Consider the following 14,647-nt stretch of genomic DNA (forward strand, 5'->3'; position numbering starts at 1 on the left):
GCATGACAAAAAAAGAAAGTATATAATTAAACATTAGAGATAAGGAGAGAGAGAGAGAGAGAAAATAAAAAATAACACATAGACTTTTCAACTTGTTTGATAAACTCAAATACATAAGCAAATGTTCGTGTACAAGAATAATGATCTCTAAACTCTTCTAAAAACACATAAATAGAGGTGTTTCAATCTTGATGAAGTACAAGATTTGTAAGAAGCTCATTCAAAATGATGTTGAATTTGTGCATGTGACTCTTTTCAAGTGCTATCCCAACTTCAATTCCACCTTCTATGTCTCTACAATCAGAGAGGGAGAATACTCCTGGAGAATTTACATGACCTACTTCACTCAATTTAGGTTTTCCCCATCCAAAATCACTCTCATACGCACCTAGCTTTGGTGAACCTGCAATAGCCAACAAACGCTGCCTTATTCTTACAACATTCCTACATATTGACATCAATGTTTCAACACCCTTATAGGGATCACATTGCAATTCTCTAACTTTACTTCCAATAGCAATAGCTGCCTCAAAAAGACCATTTTGCCCCACTAACTTGCTCCTTTTCATTGTAGCTAAGCCACTAACCAAACAATTTCCAAAGTATGTTAAGGGAATTTTCATTTCACTAAAGTAACGACAATCTGCCAACACCATCATGTATAATTCTTCATCTTCATTAGGAAATTCATCACTAATTTGGGTACATTCTAATTTAATATTAGAAACCCAAATCAAAGAACATGTCACAACAAATGTGGACACATGCAACAATGTCCCTAGACCAAGGCTTTGACACTTAATAGACACTAGTTTCTTCAAATTTTCAATTTGGTCACGCCTCAACACAATGGTGTGTTTCACCATGTCATTAGCAACATTATTATTAGGAACAAAGTCCATGTGACCTATGCTATTTAAGGGCATGTTCCAAAGTTCTTCTAAGAAAATAGACTTAAGTTCATTTGAATTTCCAATTTTGTCCCTATCAAGAAATGGGAAAGAAGACAAGTCCTTTTTTGACATACAAAGTGAAGCCCAAAACTTGATGAAATTATGTAAGGATCTTCCATCAGAAACCACATGGTTAAAAGTGATGCATATGGTGAAACCAGAATTTGGAAGGAGAGTGACTTGAATGGCCATAGGAGTGATGAACAAGGTGCCATCTTCTAAAACATGTGGTGAGGGCAAAATGGGAATAAAAGGGTCCAAGCACGTGACATCTCTTGGTGTGTGAGATACGAGGTTGTTGAGATTTGTTGTTGTGGATTCAACAACAGTAAAAGTTAAAGTGTCACCTTCTAAGTAAAGGATGTGAGGGGTTTGTGGCTTTGGAGGGAAAACTATGTTGGAAGAGAGAGGAAAAAAGTGTTTGAGAGTGAGTGAAAGTGATTGTTTTAGATTTGGAAGTACTTTTTGTAAGAAGTGTGTTTTGGGGTAAGGAAATTCATAGAAGAAAATGCGTTTACATGATACAGGACATAATAGCCATGGAAGATCAAAGGAAGAAAGAGGAATAGAGGTTGGAGAAGGAACCGAACCTTGTGGAGGACCAACTTGACACTTCTCTATCAAATTCACCTTGTTAGCCATGAAATTAATGGAAACTTTATGCCAAAGAGAATTAGAGGAAAAGATGAATCAAATGCATGAACGTTTAGACAAGATGAGGATAGATTATTAGAGACACTCCTTAAAAAGAGAGATTTTGTTCCCATTTTCAACAAAATTAATTAAACTACTCTAGTCACTTGACCAATTGTTAGGTTGAGAATAAAATATTTTTATTACATAATACTAGTTGATGATATTGTATGTAGTAGCATAGGGCCATGCACAAATGACAAAACTAGTAATATCATTTTATTTTGTTTTGTTATGAAAGTTATTCAACATATACACATGACTAGATAAAGCCTAAAGGTTAGAATCCAGAGGCACATTATTTAAGTAGTGTGGACTTTAGAGGGATTCAAATTGATGGATAGATTATTGGAGATAAAAACTAATATGTAATTATTTTTATATAAATTTAATAGTTAAAAATTGTTAGATAATAATCTAGTTTGATATATTAAATTATTTTAGGAGTAAAAGCTATGCAAGAAATCAGGGACGGATGTATGTATATGTGTGTGGAGGCGATTTGAAATTTTTTTGAGTAGTATATGATAATAATATTTATTTGTCCTCACTAAATTATTAAATTTGACTCCACAATAATTTTTTACTCAATTTTTAGTACTTCATAGTCAATTTAAACATTTTATATTAGAGAATGATCAATTCTCAATTTAAATAAAATTTGTGTTTTTTCTTAAAAATCAACTCGAAAGAGTGTTATTTATCTTTTTTTATATTAGTTTTAATTTTTTTTCTGTAACTACATTAATTGAAAGAAATTTTTCAACTATGAATTTCAATAAGAATTGACTTCTAATTGTATAAGAAGTAAATTTTTAAATAAGTATTTACTTATATATATGTAAAAGAAATACTACACATCCAAGTCTTTTTATGAACTAAGTTTAACCAAGTTAAACAATAAAACTTAAAATAATATTAGTCATAATTGATTTTTGTTGTCTTAGACAAATTTGATTGGACTTGGTTAACAAAAAAATATGAATATGTAGTATTATCCTATATAAAAAGAAAGATATTTATAAGGGTAAACTATATTTTTTGTCTCCGAAGTTTGGCAAAAGTTTTAAAAATACCCCTAAGTTTTAATTTGTTTCAATTTTGTCCCAAAAGTTTTCGATTTGTATCAAATATACCCTTGGAGGCTAAATTTTCAAAAAATTTAAGACCAATATAACAATAATGCATGAAAATTATGTTTGATTTGCTTGTGTTGAGGAATTGTTTTTATGAAATTGTTGTTGAATCGATCTTAACTTTTTTGAAAAATTAGCTGTTAGGGGTATATTTGATGCAAATCGAAAATTTTTGGGACAAAATTGAAACAAAATATAATTTAGGAATATTTTTAAAACTTTTGTCAAACTTTAATAACAAAAAATGTACTTTACCCTATTTATAAATAATTATTTTAGTGTTTTAATTTGTAAAATTAGATATTATAAAAACTAATCATGTTATATTTACATCGAAAATAACTACCTGTGTATATATATTGAAATAAAAAATACACATTAAAAATAAATTAAACAATACATATATTTATATACGAATACATAATGATTAATAAATAATTTAATAACTAATTTTTATGTACACAGAATATTTTTATTATAAAAGTTATATATATATATATATATATATATATATATATATATTTTGTTCCCACTATCAAAATTTTCTAAAATTTTCTAAATCCGTCACTGACAAATGACCTAATAAATGATGCATTAGATGGATACAGGAAATGCAGCATCGCATGTAAAATTTGTAGGACAGTGAATCATATTCGCTTAGATAATAAGCTAGACAATTAGACATGACAACCAGTGATATTATTAAAGGGGAAAAACAAATGTTATTCATATATAATAATATATGCATGGTTGTGCATAAAACTGTTTCTAATGTATGCAACACATCCATAGTTGCACACACAGATTTAAGAGTTTCTAATTGATTATTCATATTTCATTACAATCTATTTCTGATTTCCTTCCATATAATAAATATACATTATACAAGGCACAGCCAAAAATGAATACATGAATACAATTTAGTCATATAAAAGAATGAACTTATTACATCTCTAGCTGCAACAAATCCAGCAGTAATTTTTTCACTCTGTCACTGTTAGTACTTAGTATATATAGCTTAAATGCAAAAAAGGTTAATCTTCCAAAGCTGCTGATGATAAATGTAGAACAGCAACTCCAGTGCTGAAGGTGTAGGTTTATAATCCAATCTGTGCTTGTCAATTATTCATGGCTAGTTACAAAACAGAAGACAAAGCTTGCAGACTAAAATGCCTTTATTCATCTTTAGTACACACACGCTCTGATCAAAGAAAAAAGAATTGAAATTGAGATAAGTAGTTATTCCAATATTTGCATACACTAGACTATAAGACACTAACAAAATGATGAACTTATATTCAAGTGCAGATACAATACATAAAGAGAATGTAATCACAGGAAGGGATAGGATTTCTTACTTAGGTACTCGTATGTCAATATCATCGAAGTACCCCACATCGACATGCTAAATAATCTCGGACCAAACCCTCTATAAAAGCCTTTCCAACCATCTTCGTTGATTAAATCTTTCGCGACTTGTTTTATCGAGCTTCTATGTTCATGTCCCATCACCTGCAGTGCATGCAGATAAAAAAAATGAATAAGGAAATATCTTAAATTTTCCACACCCCTAAGACCTAACATTTCCACATTAAAACTCAATTGTATAACAAACCTGTAATCGTGTCTTGATAGTATCCAATGGGGTTGTAATGCAGGATGCAGTGGCACCAGCAATCATCCCTCCAGTACCCTGAACTAACATAATCTTTTGCACGCTAGGCGGGTTTTCGTCGGATGGGCTATCATGTCCCAAGAATCTGTCCATGCAGCCATGTGCTAATTAGTCGTTTAATAATAGTGTAGACATCAAAATATCGGTATGCAAATGTACTAGAAGTTCATTACCCTATTACCTATATAAAATTCATCAATCCTAAAAAGTTGAAAGAATAAATCCCTCATAAAATAACTGCAAAATTGGGTTATCCATTTCAGAGACTCTTCGATTCTCTTGGCCAATAGGAAATTCTAGCATTCCCGTATTAACACAAGGTACTGCCTGCACACAGATGCAGTTGCAGCATGATAAAGTTCAATCCCTTGAGACTGAATTCATCAATGATCTAAAAAGCTAAAAGATCAAACTTCAAGAGTTTCTATCATATTTGAGCAACGCACAATGCTAGTGGTTTTTCAGTTTATCCATGTTTTTCAAATGTTTGTTACTCTAATAAGATGGAAGATATATAGAACATACCAATCAAGGAATCAAAGACAAAACTGACATGAAATCACTTATCCTAAAAGCTTAAGCTATTAGAAGTACATGAATGGTTATATAGCCCCTAATGCAAAAGCCTCTTTTGGACTTGATATGTGAACTTTGCATAGGATATTTTTTTTCACCCTATGCTTAAGAAGAATTAAACTATAAACTTTTAGTCATAGAAGCTTTATCATAAAAGCACTTATCCCAATACTTAAACTATTAGGTTGAGCCATATGAATAATTATATATCTAAGTATTGACCCAACTTTTAAAGGAAAACATGCAGGATTCAATCTATGAATCTATACAGAATAAAGAAAGTTGACACCAATTAAGTTCATTGACATGGAAAGTAACACCAAAATTGTCTAACCCTTTAAAAAAAAAATAAAAGATTCAGTAGCAAATTCCATTAAATATTAAATACAAGTCTAAATAAGATCATCGGTAAATAGGAGTGTAACTCCTCCCTATTATCAAATCTTGGCAAACAAATAGAAGGGTCCTTCTATTAGTGAACAATTGGAGAGGGAATAAATTGAATTTCTTACCATTTGACAATAAATACTAAATAAAAACAATTGGAGAAGGAATTATTATGTCTTACTTCCACATTAGGCGTTGGCTTGTACCATAACTTGCCCACCATACAGCACTTGAAGGAGAATAAGTAATAGCAGATAGACCAAAACCTCGATATAATCCTCGGATACCATCGGTCTTTAAAACCTTACGAACAACATCCAAACCCCCGCTATACTGGGAATGGCCTGCGTATCCTTGCACCATCAACTTTTGGCAAACCTGAATATCTTTCAAGATTAGATACTATAATTTCATATTTTCATAAAAAAGAAAAAGAATAGAAAAGCATAAAAGACTGTTGAGCTGTCTAAAATAACTTGTTCTGCTGTTCAACGACAGATGTATTTGTATATATCACCAAACTCATATCAATTGTATATCTGGTTGTTAGTTAGTGATTTGGTTCTGGAGCACATTGCAAATGAATTAGATTCTCATACCACGTCCATGGGAACAAATACAGATTGGGCTACAAGTGACGATGTCATGCCTGCAATTCCATTTGCTATGGCAGCCTGGGTAGTTTCAGATAGCTTCAACGGTTCGAGCATTCTGAAGGAAGCCGACTTTGTGGTTTCCAGAGCAGTTAGGAATATGATCCTGGCAGGGATTGCACCAGTGATAACCGTGCCAAACCCTCTATACAAACCAGGGATGCCATTGGTTTTGATCAATCCTTTTGCAACAGAGAAAGCACTTCTCTCTACAGTATTCCTTGTAGCAACCTGCAGCCTTGTTTTGACAACAGAAACCGGGTAGAGTGCTACCGTAACACCGGTAAAGAGGCCAGCTCCTATGACATAGAACTTAGTTTTATCTAGCCTGCAGAATTGAGTGAACTTTGATTAGGATACAGAGCTAGCACATGCAAGGTTCAGCTAAAAGAGCCAAAACAACATTCATGAGATAGATAAAGCACAAAACCAAATCAAGGGAAAGATGCCTCAATATTAAATCTTCAATCTTCAACAGCTCCAATATACAAATATCCAATCAAGTTGATAAATTTACATTCTTTTTTTTTTCCCTCAAAGCAAAAAAAATTGCAGTTCCCCTTGAACGGATTTCGCTTGATTCTCACCGTTACAAGCTAGCAAATCAGAATCTATGATTTCTCCCACCCCCAATTGATAGCAAAGGTAAAGATAAAAACTTTCGAGTAATGGGTATGCGAAAATGCAACAACCAATATCATATCAACATTCAAATTCCATTAATAATTAAAAATTAAGTTGTAAAGCAGAACATGGAAAAAGGAAGGGAAAAAAGGAGCATACTTGTCCCAGTTGATTTCAGTTTGACCAAATGATTGAGCCATTTGAAGGGAATGAAGGATCCAATATTCTCAGAAAAATCAGAACAAAAATGAAGAACAAAAGATCAAAAGATCAAAAGGCAAATTATCCTAAATGGTAAGAACAACAATTTTGCAAGAACAAGACATCTGAAATCTGCTGGAATTGGGTGATTAAGGTTTAAGGTTGTGGATGTTAATGTTAATGTTTGGTGGAAGAATGGTAAAGGGAAAAGGCTGCGCATACGGCATACGCGGTTTTGTGGGAGAAGGCAGCACGCCTTCGAAAATGTTCAAAGACAATGTTTTCCATGCTTTTTAACTTTGACTATTTTTTACTCTATTCTATTTCTAATTTTCTATTCTATATTTTCTTTTCTAAGATGCAGAATCTTCCTCTTTCGTTCGCACCTTTTTTCTAATCTGTTGCTGGAGATGGATGTTTAACATCACCCTGCATTTCCTCATTTGCATCCTCATTCGCTCATTCCTCCATTTTCCTTTTCAGCTCAACTCTTTTTCTTCTTTTTTTTTTCCCTTGTTTTTCTCTCCATATTTACTTTGCTAATTTATCTCATACATGGAAATGTTTAAGTCAACCTTTTTTCGTTTTATTCCAGTTGAAGTCAACTTTTTATAGAGTTAATTTTGAGTTTACATCATTTTACATTCGCATATTACAGGTGTAACAAATATTATGCAAATATTTTATATATTAACTATTTTTTGCATGAACAAATAAGTCTTAAATTAAAATTAAATAATTATAAAGTTTTTACTATTGAAAAAACGAAACAAATAATTTTTTTATTGAGACATAAAGTCTTTTTATTTAGTCAACAATAAGACTTATGTGTCTTTTTTCAATGATAAAAACTGATTAAATGAATGTTCTTAAACTTTTTATCCCAATTGATCCATGATGAAAAAATCTTATAAAAAATTAAGATCTATTGTGGCTTTAGAGAAAATCTTTCTCTCTCCAAAAAATTTTTAACCGTAGATCTTAATTATAAAAAATATATATAATATATATAATTAAGATTAACAGCTAAAAATCATTGAAATACTGATATATAGGTATACTTGAAAACTTTTTTATACTATATAGATCTATCGATTACAAATCTTCTTTTTTTAAGTAGACTTTTTCATAATATATTGGTGATTACTATAGTGTCTAAAAGTATTTGTCTAACTTATTAAAAATATTAAAAATTAATATTTAATTTTAAAAGTATAAAAATAAATAATTATTAAATATTTAAAATTTTCCATAATAAATAAATTAGATAAAAATTAAACACAAGTTAAATCTCAATTTGACCCCTGAAATTTAGCCCGATGCTCAGAATGACTCCCATAATTTCGTTGGCCTCAATTAGAACCCCCAAATTTGTAATTGTGGCTCCAACTTGCCCCTGCGATCATCTTCGTCACCAGAATATTGATTTGATGCAATTGCATGACACGGTGGACACTACTTAAACGACGGCGCATTGGTTTCGCGCCCAAACCTTTTGGAAACCACGTCGTTTCAGTTTTTTGTGGGTTAAAACTCTCTTTCTTTCCACTACCACGATCATAAGTTGCCAAATATCGAGAAAACCCTTACATTACGTGGTTTCCAAAGGATTTGCGCGCGAAACTAATACACCTTCGTTTAAGTAGTGTCCACCATGTCATGCAATTGCGCTAGATCAGCATTCCGGTGACGGAGATGATCGCAGGGACAATCTGGAGCCACAATTGTAAACTTAGGGTTCTAATTGAGGCCAACGAAATTATGGGGTCATTTTAAGTATTAAGCCAAATTTCAGAGGCAAAATTGAGATTTAACTCTTATAAATACCATAGAATTTATCTAATACATTACATACATATATATAACTCATATGTCATTGGCTTTTTGACTTTAACATTTTTTTTTATGACTTACGATTACGTATAGTTAACTTCATATGAAGTTAATAATTAAAAATTATTAGATAATTTGATAGATTTGATTAAATTGATATTTAATGATTTTAGACTATCAATTTCACTTAAAGACATCTACTGTACCGGGGTTTTCATTTTTTTTTTCTTTTATTCCCTCTTATTCTTAGTTATGTAGGGTAGGCAAGATTATTAAACAACTCCGACTTCTTCGCATTATGGACTTTTATTTCTAGCGTCCTAGCTAGTTCTACGTAGTGGGAAAAAGTCAACTAACTTGTGCTGTACTAAACAATCCTAATGAATATTTTGAACACTCTGAATAGAACGAGTTGACCAGCGATTTTAAGTAAAGAATTTTGAAAAATGGTGAATAAAGAAAAATGAAAATCCAACTCATAGTGATGAGTTCAAGAGATATCATCACTTTCCTTTGCTTATAAACATTATCATTGGCAGCAACTGGTATGTTATTTTGTTCCAAGTAAACAACACATTGATTATGATGATGCGGTTCTCTTTGATAGAGCACAAAGCACTTCATACTTGCTATTGCTTTGTGTTCTTATTCCTACTTTCCTTCTCTTCATCAGGTATATGATAATGATATTGCTGCTTTATTTCACTATTCTCATCATCACATGTTTGGACTTCGATCCTTTCTTAATTAGTGCGTGGATCTTAGGCACCAACTGTTGAATTTGTCCATGGAATCATTCTATTCTATAGGAATATATAGTAAATATGCAAAGATGAGTAATATATGTAGTTAGTAATATAGTTTTTGTTTTGTTTCTCCTTTCTTTTACTTTAATAATAACTTAATTAGCTGTTGCATATTTCAGAAGCTTATGATGCACTTGACCCAAATGGAAATATCACAATCAAATGGGATGTTATTAGATGGACACCTGATGGTTATGTTGTAAGTAAAGTTTTTTACAATTCCTTCACCTATTCATAATCAAATTGCGTAAGCACAGAGCACCTTATTTTAATTTATTTTTTAAATTTCAACAACTCTATGATACTATAAACGTAATAGAATATTTGAATTTTAGTAATTACCTATGACTATCTCGTAAAGTTGAATAATTGATTTAGATGGGTGGAATGATTAACTTACTTATCTACTTAAATAAGTATTGGAAATTCGAATATGCTTTATGTATGCAACAATTATTAGCAGTAACAGATCTTTAAATGAAATTTTGATATATGGCGAATTAGTCATTAACTTACCAAATTGAGAAATACTGTAGAAAAAAATGTATACAAATCTAAAGTGTTATTAAACTATGACATTAGTGTTTTTGTTCTGCTTATTCTTTGTCACTTTGATGACAACTTCATGAAAACAGAGTTTTTCCAAGAAAATCTCGTAATATTATGTGAAACAAACTAAATATTTGTTGCACATTATAAAATGAGAAAGTCTCGAGTCAGTACTTTTATTAAAATTTAGTCGGCATTTAACCATAAAAAAAAGTGTATAATTCTATACCATTAAATGTAATCTCACACCATTAAAATTATTAATAATGATTAATTGATGATTACAAATTACAAAATATACTGGCCTTAGCACTACTGTTATAAAATACTATAAAAACCTTATATAACTAGTTCTTACTGAATATAAGAACAGGCTGTTGTTACAATAAACAACTTCCAACAATATCGCCATATCTCTGCACCTGGCTGGTCATTAACATGGGCATGGCGGGCCGGCAAAGAGGTTATATGGAACATCAAGGGAGCCATGACCACTGAACAAGGAAACTGTTCAAGGTTATTTAAGGGAATAAGCCTCCCACATTCTTGTAAAAAGAATCCAACAGTTGTGGATTTACTTCCCAACACACCTTACAACCAAAAAGTTCCAAATTGTTGCAAAGGTGGAGTGCTTACTTCATGGACTCAGGATCCAACCAATTCGGTTGCATCATTTCAACTCACTGTTGGTCATGCTGGAACCACCAACCGAACCGTCCAAGTACCAAGGAACTTCACCTTCTATGCACCCGGTTTGGGTTATACTTGCGGCCCGGCCAAGATTGTTAGACCAACGATGTTTATTTCACCAGACAAAAGGAGAGTCACCCAAGCAATAAGTAAGACATCTAATTACCTAGATCATCAATCTTTCATTGTTTATGATTTTTCCCTTTGACCTTAATGTGTGTTACTCTGAGTAAATGCAGTGACATGGAATGTGACATGCACGTATTCACATTTTCTAGCTCAAGAATCTACTCCCACTTGCTGTGTCTCCCTCTCAACGTTTTATAATGATACTACAGTGCCTTGCCCAACATGTTCATGTGCCTGCAAGCACAGCAACTCAACCTGTGTCAAGTAAGTGATTTCCTTCTAGGAACTAAGATTTTATATAACTTCCTAAAGTATATAATGTTCAACAATTATTAAGCTACATATATATTACAAATTAGTCACCAAATAGTCAATACATCTTAGAATATAATATACATATTCAAAATGTGTAAATACATAATGACTAGTTTGATGGCTGATTTAGTTGATTTATTACATAAGTCACAAGTTAGTCCTAAACTAAAAACATACTGTTTTATATAGGTCATTTTAATAAATAAAAAAATATGTTTATAATTTATTATACCAAATAATTGAATGAGTAAAGTATCATTTTTGTTTCCAACGTTTGGAGTAAATTTTATTTGCGCCCCTAACGTTTAAATCGTCCTATTTGTATCCCTAATATTTGTAAAAGTGATTCAATGTTATCCTGCCGTCAATTAAACATCACGAGCGCTTTAGTTTGAGTTTTAAAAATCTCTTCTTGAAGTTAGAATACAAATGTCTGGGATAGAATCAATAATCTACTCCGAAAAATAGCTCATCAAATGTTGAAACTAATTCCTACAACATTTACATAATTCACTTTTCTAGGGACATAACTAAATCTAAACACAAATAGTGGGTATAATATTAAAATCGAACACATCAACACATCCAAGTGAGACCTAATTGAGAATGAATACATCCAAGTGAAAATAATTGAAAAATATAATCTGATTTGTTATTATAATTGATAATAGGATAACATTGAATCACTTTTATAAACGTTAAGAATACAAATAGGGCGATTTAAACGTTAGGGATACAAATAGAACTTACCCAAACGTTGGGGATAAAAACGATACTTTACTCTAATTGAATATCTGGTCTAATTCTGAATTGTATTTCTGTTTTGTTTGTACATTACAGAACAGATACCGGAAAGAATCCTTCAGTTGAATGTAGTAATCATATGTGTCCAATCAGTGTCCACTGGCACCTTAATCTTAATAACAAGAACTACTGGCGTGTGAATGTTACTATTTCCAATCTCAATTATAGGATGAATTATTCAGATTGGAACATGGTTATTCAACACCCTAATTTCAACAATAATCTCACTCAAGTTTTCGGATTAAAGTACAAGTTATTTACTCCTCTAGGTAAGTAACCTAAGTAAGATCCTTATTGCATTTAAATCCTACAACATGTTAAATGCATGTGATAAAAATATTTATAACTATTTATTTGTTTGTCGTTTAATTTAATTGTGTTTAATTATTGTTTTAAACAGATGGTATTCATCTGGCTATGGTTTGGGGAATTAAGTTCTACAATAATGTTCTCATTGAAGCTGGTAATGTAGAATTTGAGGTACTATTTAGAAAGGATAATAACTCAAGTTTGAGTTTGAAGAAAGATTGGGGTTTCCCTCTAAGGATCTATTTTAATGGTGACCAGTGTGTAATGCCACCACCTGATGCTTATCCATGGTTGCCTAATTATGCTTGAACTTGTGATACAACATTACTTATTAATTGACACAAATTAAACACTTTATTATTGTTTTGCAAAAAGTTACATATAATATGGTTGATTTTTACTATCAATTAGCTAGACTCTCTTAAATCTATGCATAAAAGATAAGATTTATATATATCATTTTATATGTAAAGATACATTCCCTACAAACATGTTCTGTTAATTATGAATGATAGATGATGCATTTTCAGCATTAAGTTGTATTTAATATATGGTGAGTTCTATGGTACTTTTATTATGGTGCCTAAATTGTCTAACTTTTCTTTTAAAATAAAAAATAAAATATTTAAAATAAAAAATAAATTATATAAAATTTATTAAATATTATTTATTTACCTTTTTTAATAATTTAAATACAAAGTGATAGGCACCATAGCATTCACCATAATATATAAACATCTTTGAAGAGTAGTGTATGTATATGTGAGAATTATATTTCAAAGAGGTAGCCCCCATGTGAGAGCTTAGAGACACACACAAGTCTCAATGCTGGCACTCCCATTCATGTCTCTCTATATTTCTACGACTATACTAAGTGTACACTAAAATCAGATATTAAAATTAGTAGTTAGTATAAAATATATATTATAATATAAATATACATTAAAAACAAATTAAACCACACATATTTATATACAAATACATTAATAGCTAATTTTAGTAGCTAATTTTAATTTACAAATGACATTTTTGATATTTCTAACACACTAACACAGCCCAACATACAAGACAAGTTAAGTTTATGACAACACAAACATTTATATCCCTAAATAATGGATATGGATGTCTGTCCAAGTTGTTGTATAATGAACTCTTTGATGTCTCTTTCTCGCTCTCTCTCTCTATATATATATGCATAGTGAATCCAATGTTTATGCATTTTCATTGAACACTATGAGCTAGTGATAGTAAACTCATTTATTGCCACGCCTAATCAAAATTTCTTAACCACTCTCTACTTCTTATTTGTTTATGAACAATTGTTGAGAGTCTCTCCACTCTCCACTCTCCATATAATTGTACCATTTTCCAGATTATCATTATTTTTGTTGGTTATTAATAAGTTCTTAGGTATTTATTAATTTTTTTATTTATTAAACATGTATAAAAATAATAAATATGAGATTAGTTAAAATAATTAATATATACTTTATATTTTAACAAAAAGGTATCTTGAATTCATGTTTTACAAATTGTAATTTTTTTTATAAATATATATGATAAAGAATATTTTAGTAACAAAAACTTGTATACTAATTTCTTTTAATCCTCATTATATATATACTAAATATAAACGCTATTTTTTAATATTTTATATTTCACAGATAGAATATAAATGATTCTTATCAGCATACTAATTTGTGCATTAGGAACGCTTGAAGAGGTTGTACCTTAGGAGAGTCAAGTTGTGTCGGTAAGGTACACCCCCCTATAAAGCAAGGATTCCATCACATGCAAATCGAGACACCAATTACCACCGACACAAAAATGAGGTCCATCTTATGTTCCACATTGTTCCTCCAATCACTATTTGACACGTGTATTTGATTAGAGCATCGTAATTCAATTAACGACAAATATTGATTTGTATAAATAAACAAAGAAAAAGAAATTAATGCAAGAGCTGACCCAATGCCACAGGTTGCTTTCAAGAATCTACATATTTAGTTGGTTCGATATTGATCGGGTGATTAATCAATAGCTGTTTCACATTAATAAAAACTAAGAAAATTCGTCTAGTTCTATTATTCTATTGTCATCTACAACCATGAGGAAAAACAATTCATATGTTAGGTGCAACAAATTGATCATATAATTATTTTATGGCTTAAAACAGAACATGGCATAAGTGAATAACTTTAGAAATGTTTAAGAAATAATTTAGAGCGAGTCTCTTGCATTAGAACTTAGAAGGCCGTTGGTGTTAACACGAAAAGGAAAATGTTAAAATTCCATTTTGGTTAAGAATGGAAAC

General features: G+C 30.9%; 3 protein-coding genes across 3 annotated transcripts; 1 reads left to right on the top strand and 2 right to left on the bottom strand.

Moving 5' to 3' along the window:
• Positions 1 to 65: 65 nt before the first annotated feature.
• On the bottom strand, positions 66 to 1,688 carry LOC148569518 (coumaroyl-CoA:anthocyanidin 3-O-glucoside-6''-O-coumaroyltransferase 2-like). Its single transcript, XM_088483060.1, has one exon. The coding sequence runs from the start codon at positions 1,593 to 1,595 to the stop codon at positions 183 to 185; it is 1,413 nt and encodes a 470-aa protein (XP_088339186.1). The 5' UTR covers positions 1,596 to 1,688; the 3' UTR covers positions 66 to 182.
• A 1,793-nt stretch (positions 1,689 to 3,481) lies between these two features.
• On the bottom strand, positions 3,482 to 7,367 carry LOC107635464 (uncharacterized). The gene is made up of 6 exons (XM_016338939.3): positions 6,857 to 7,367; positions 6,020 to 6,401; positions 5,602 to 5,798; positions 4,398 to 4,542; positions 4,141 to 4,294; positions 3,482 to 3,983 (listed from the first exon to the last, which is right to left on the bottom strand). Exons 1-6 carry the CDS (start codon positions 6,895 to 6,897, stop codon positions 3,958 to 3,960), a joined length of 945 nt encoding a protein of 314 aa, XP_016194425.1. The 5' UTR covers positions 6,898 to 7,367; the 3' UTR covers positions 3,482 to 3,957.
• A 1,723-nt stretch (positions 7,368 to 9,090) lies between these two features.
• Positions 9,091 to 12,690, top strand: LOC107638154 (COBRA-like protein 1). Its single transcript, XM_016341323.3, has 6 exons — positions 9,091 to 9,404; positions 9,657 to 9,736; positions 10,460 to 10,925; positions 11,016 to 11,169; positions 12,061 to 12,293; positions 12,425 to 12,690. The coding sequence occupies exons 1-6, from the start codon at positions 9,314 to 9,316 to the stop codon at positions 12,640 to 12,642; spliced, it is 1,242 nt and encodes a 413-aa protein (XP_016196809.1). The 5' UTR covers positions 9,091 to 9,313; the 3' UTR covers positions 12,643 to 12,690.
• The last annotated feature ends 1,957 nt before the right edge of the window (positions 12,691 to 14,647 follow it).

The sequence above is a fragment of the Arachis ipaensis genome, chromosome B4 (genome assembly GCF_059453495.1).
Source record: "Arachis ipaensis isolate K30076 ecotype BB chromosome B4, ASM5945349v1, whole genome shotgun sequence".
NCBI classification, from domain to species: domain Eukaryota; kingdom Viridiplantae; phylum Streptophyta; class Magnoliopsida; order Fabales; family Fabaceae; genus Arachis; species Arachis ipaensis.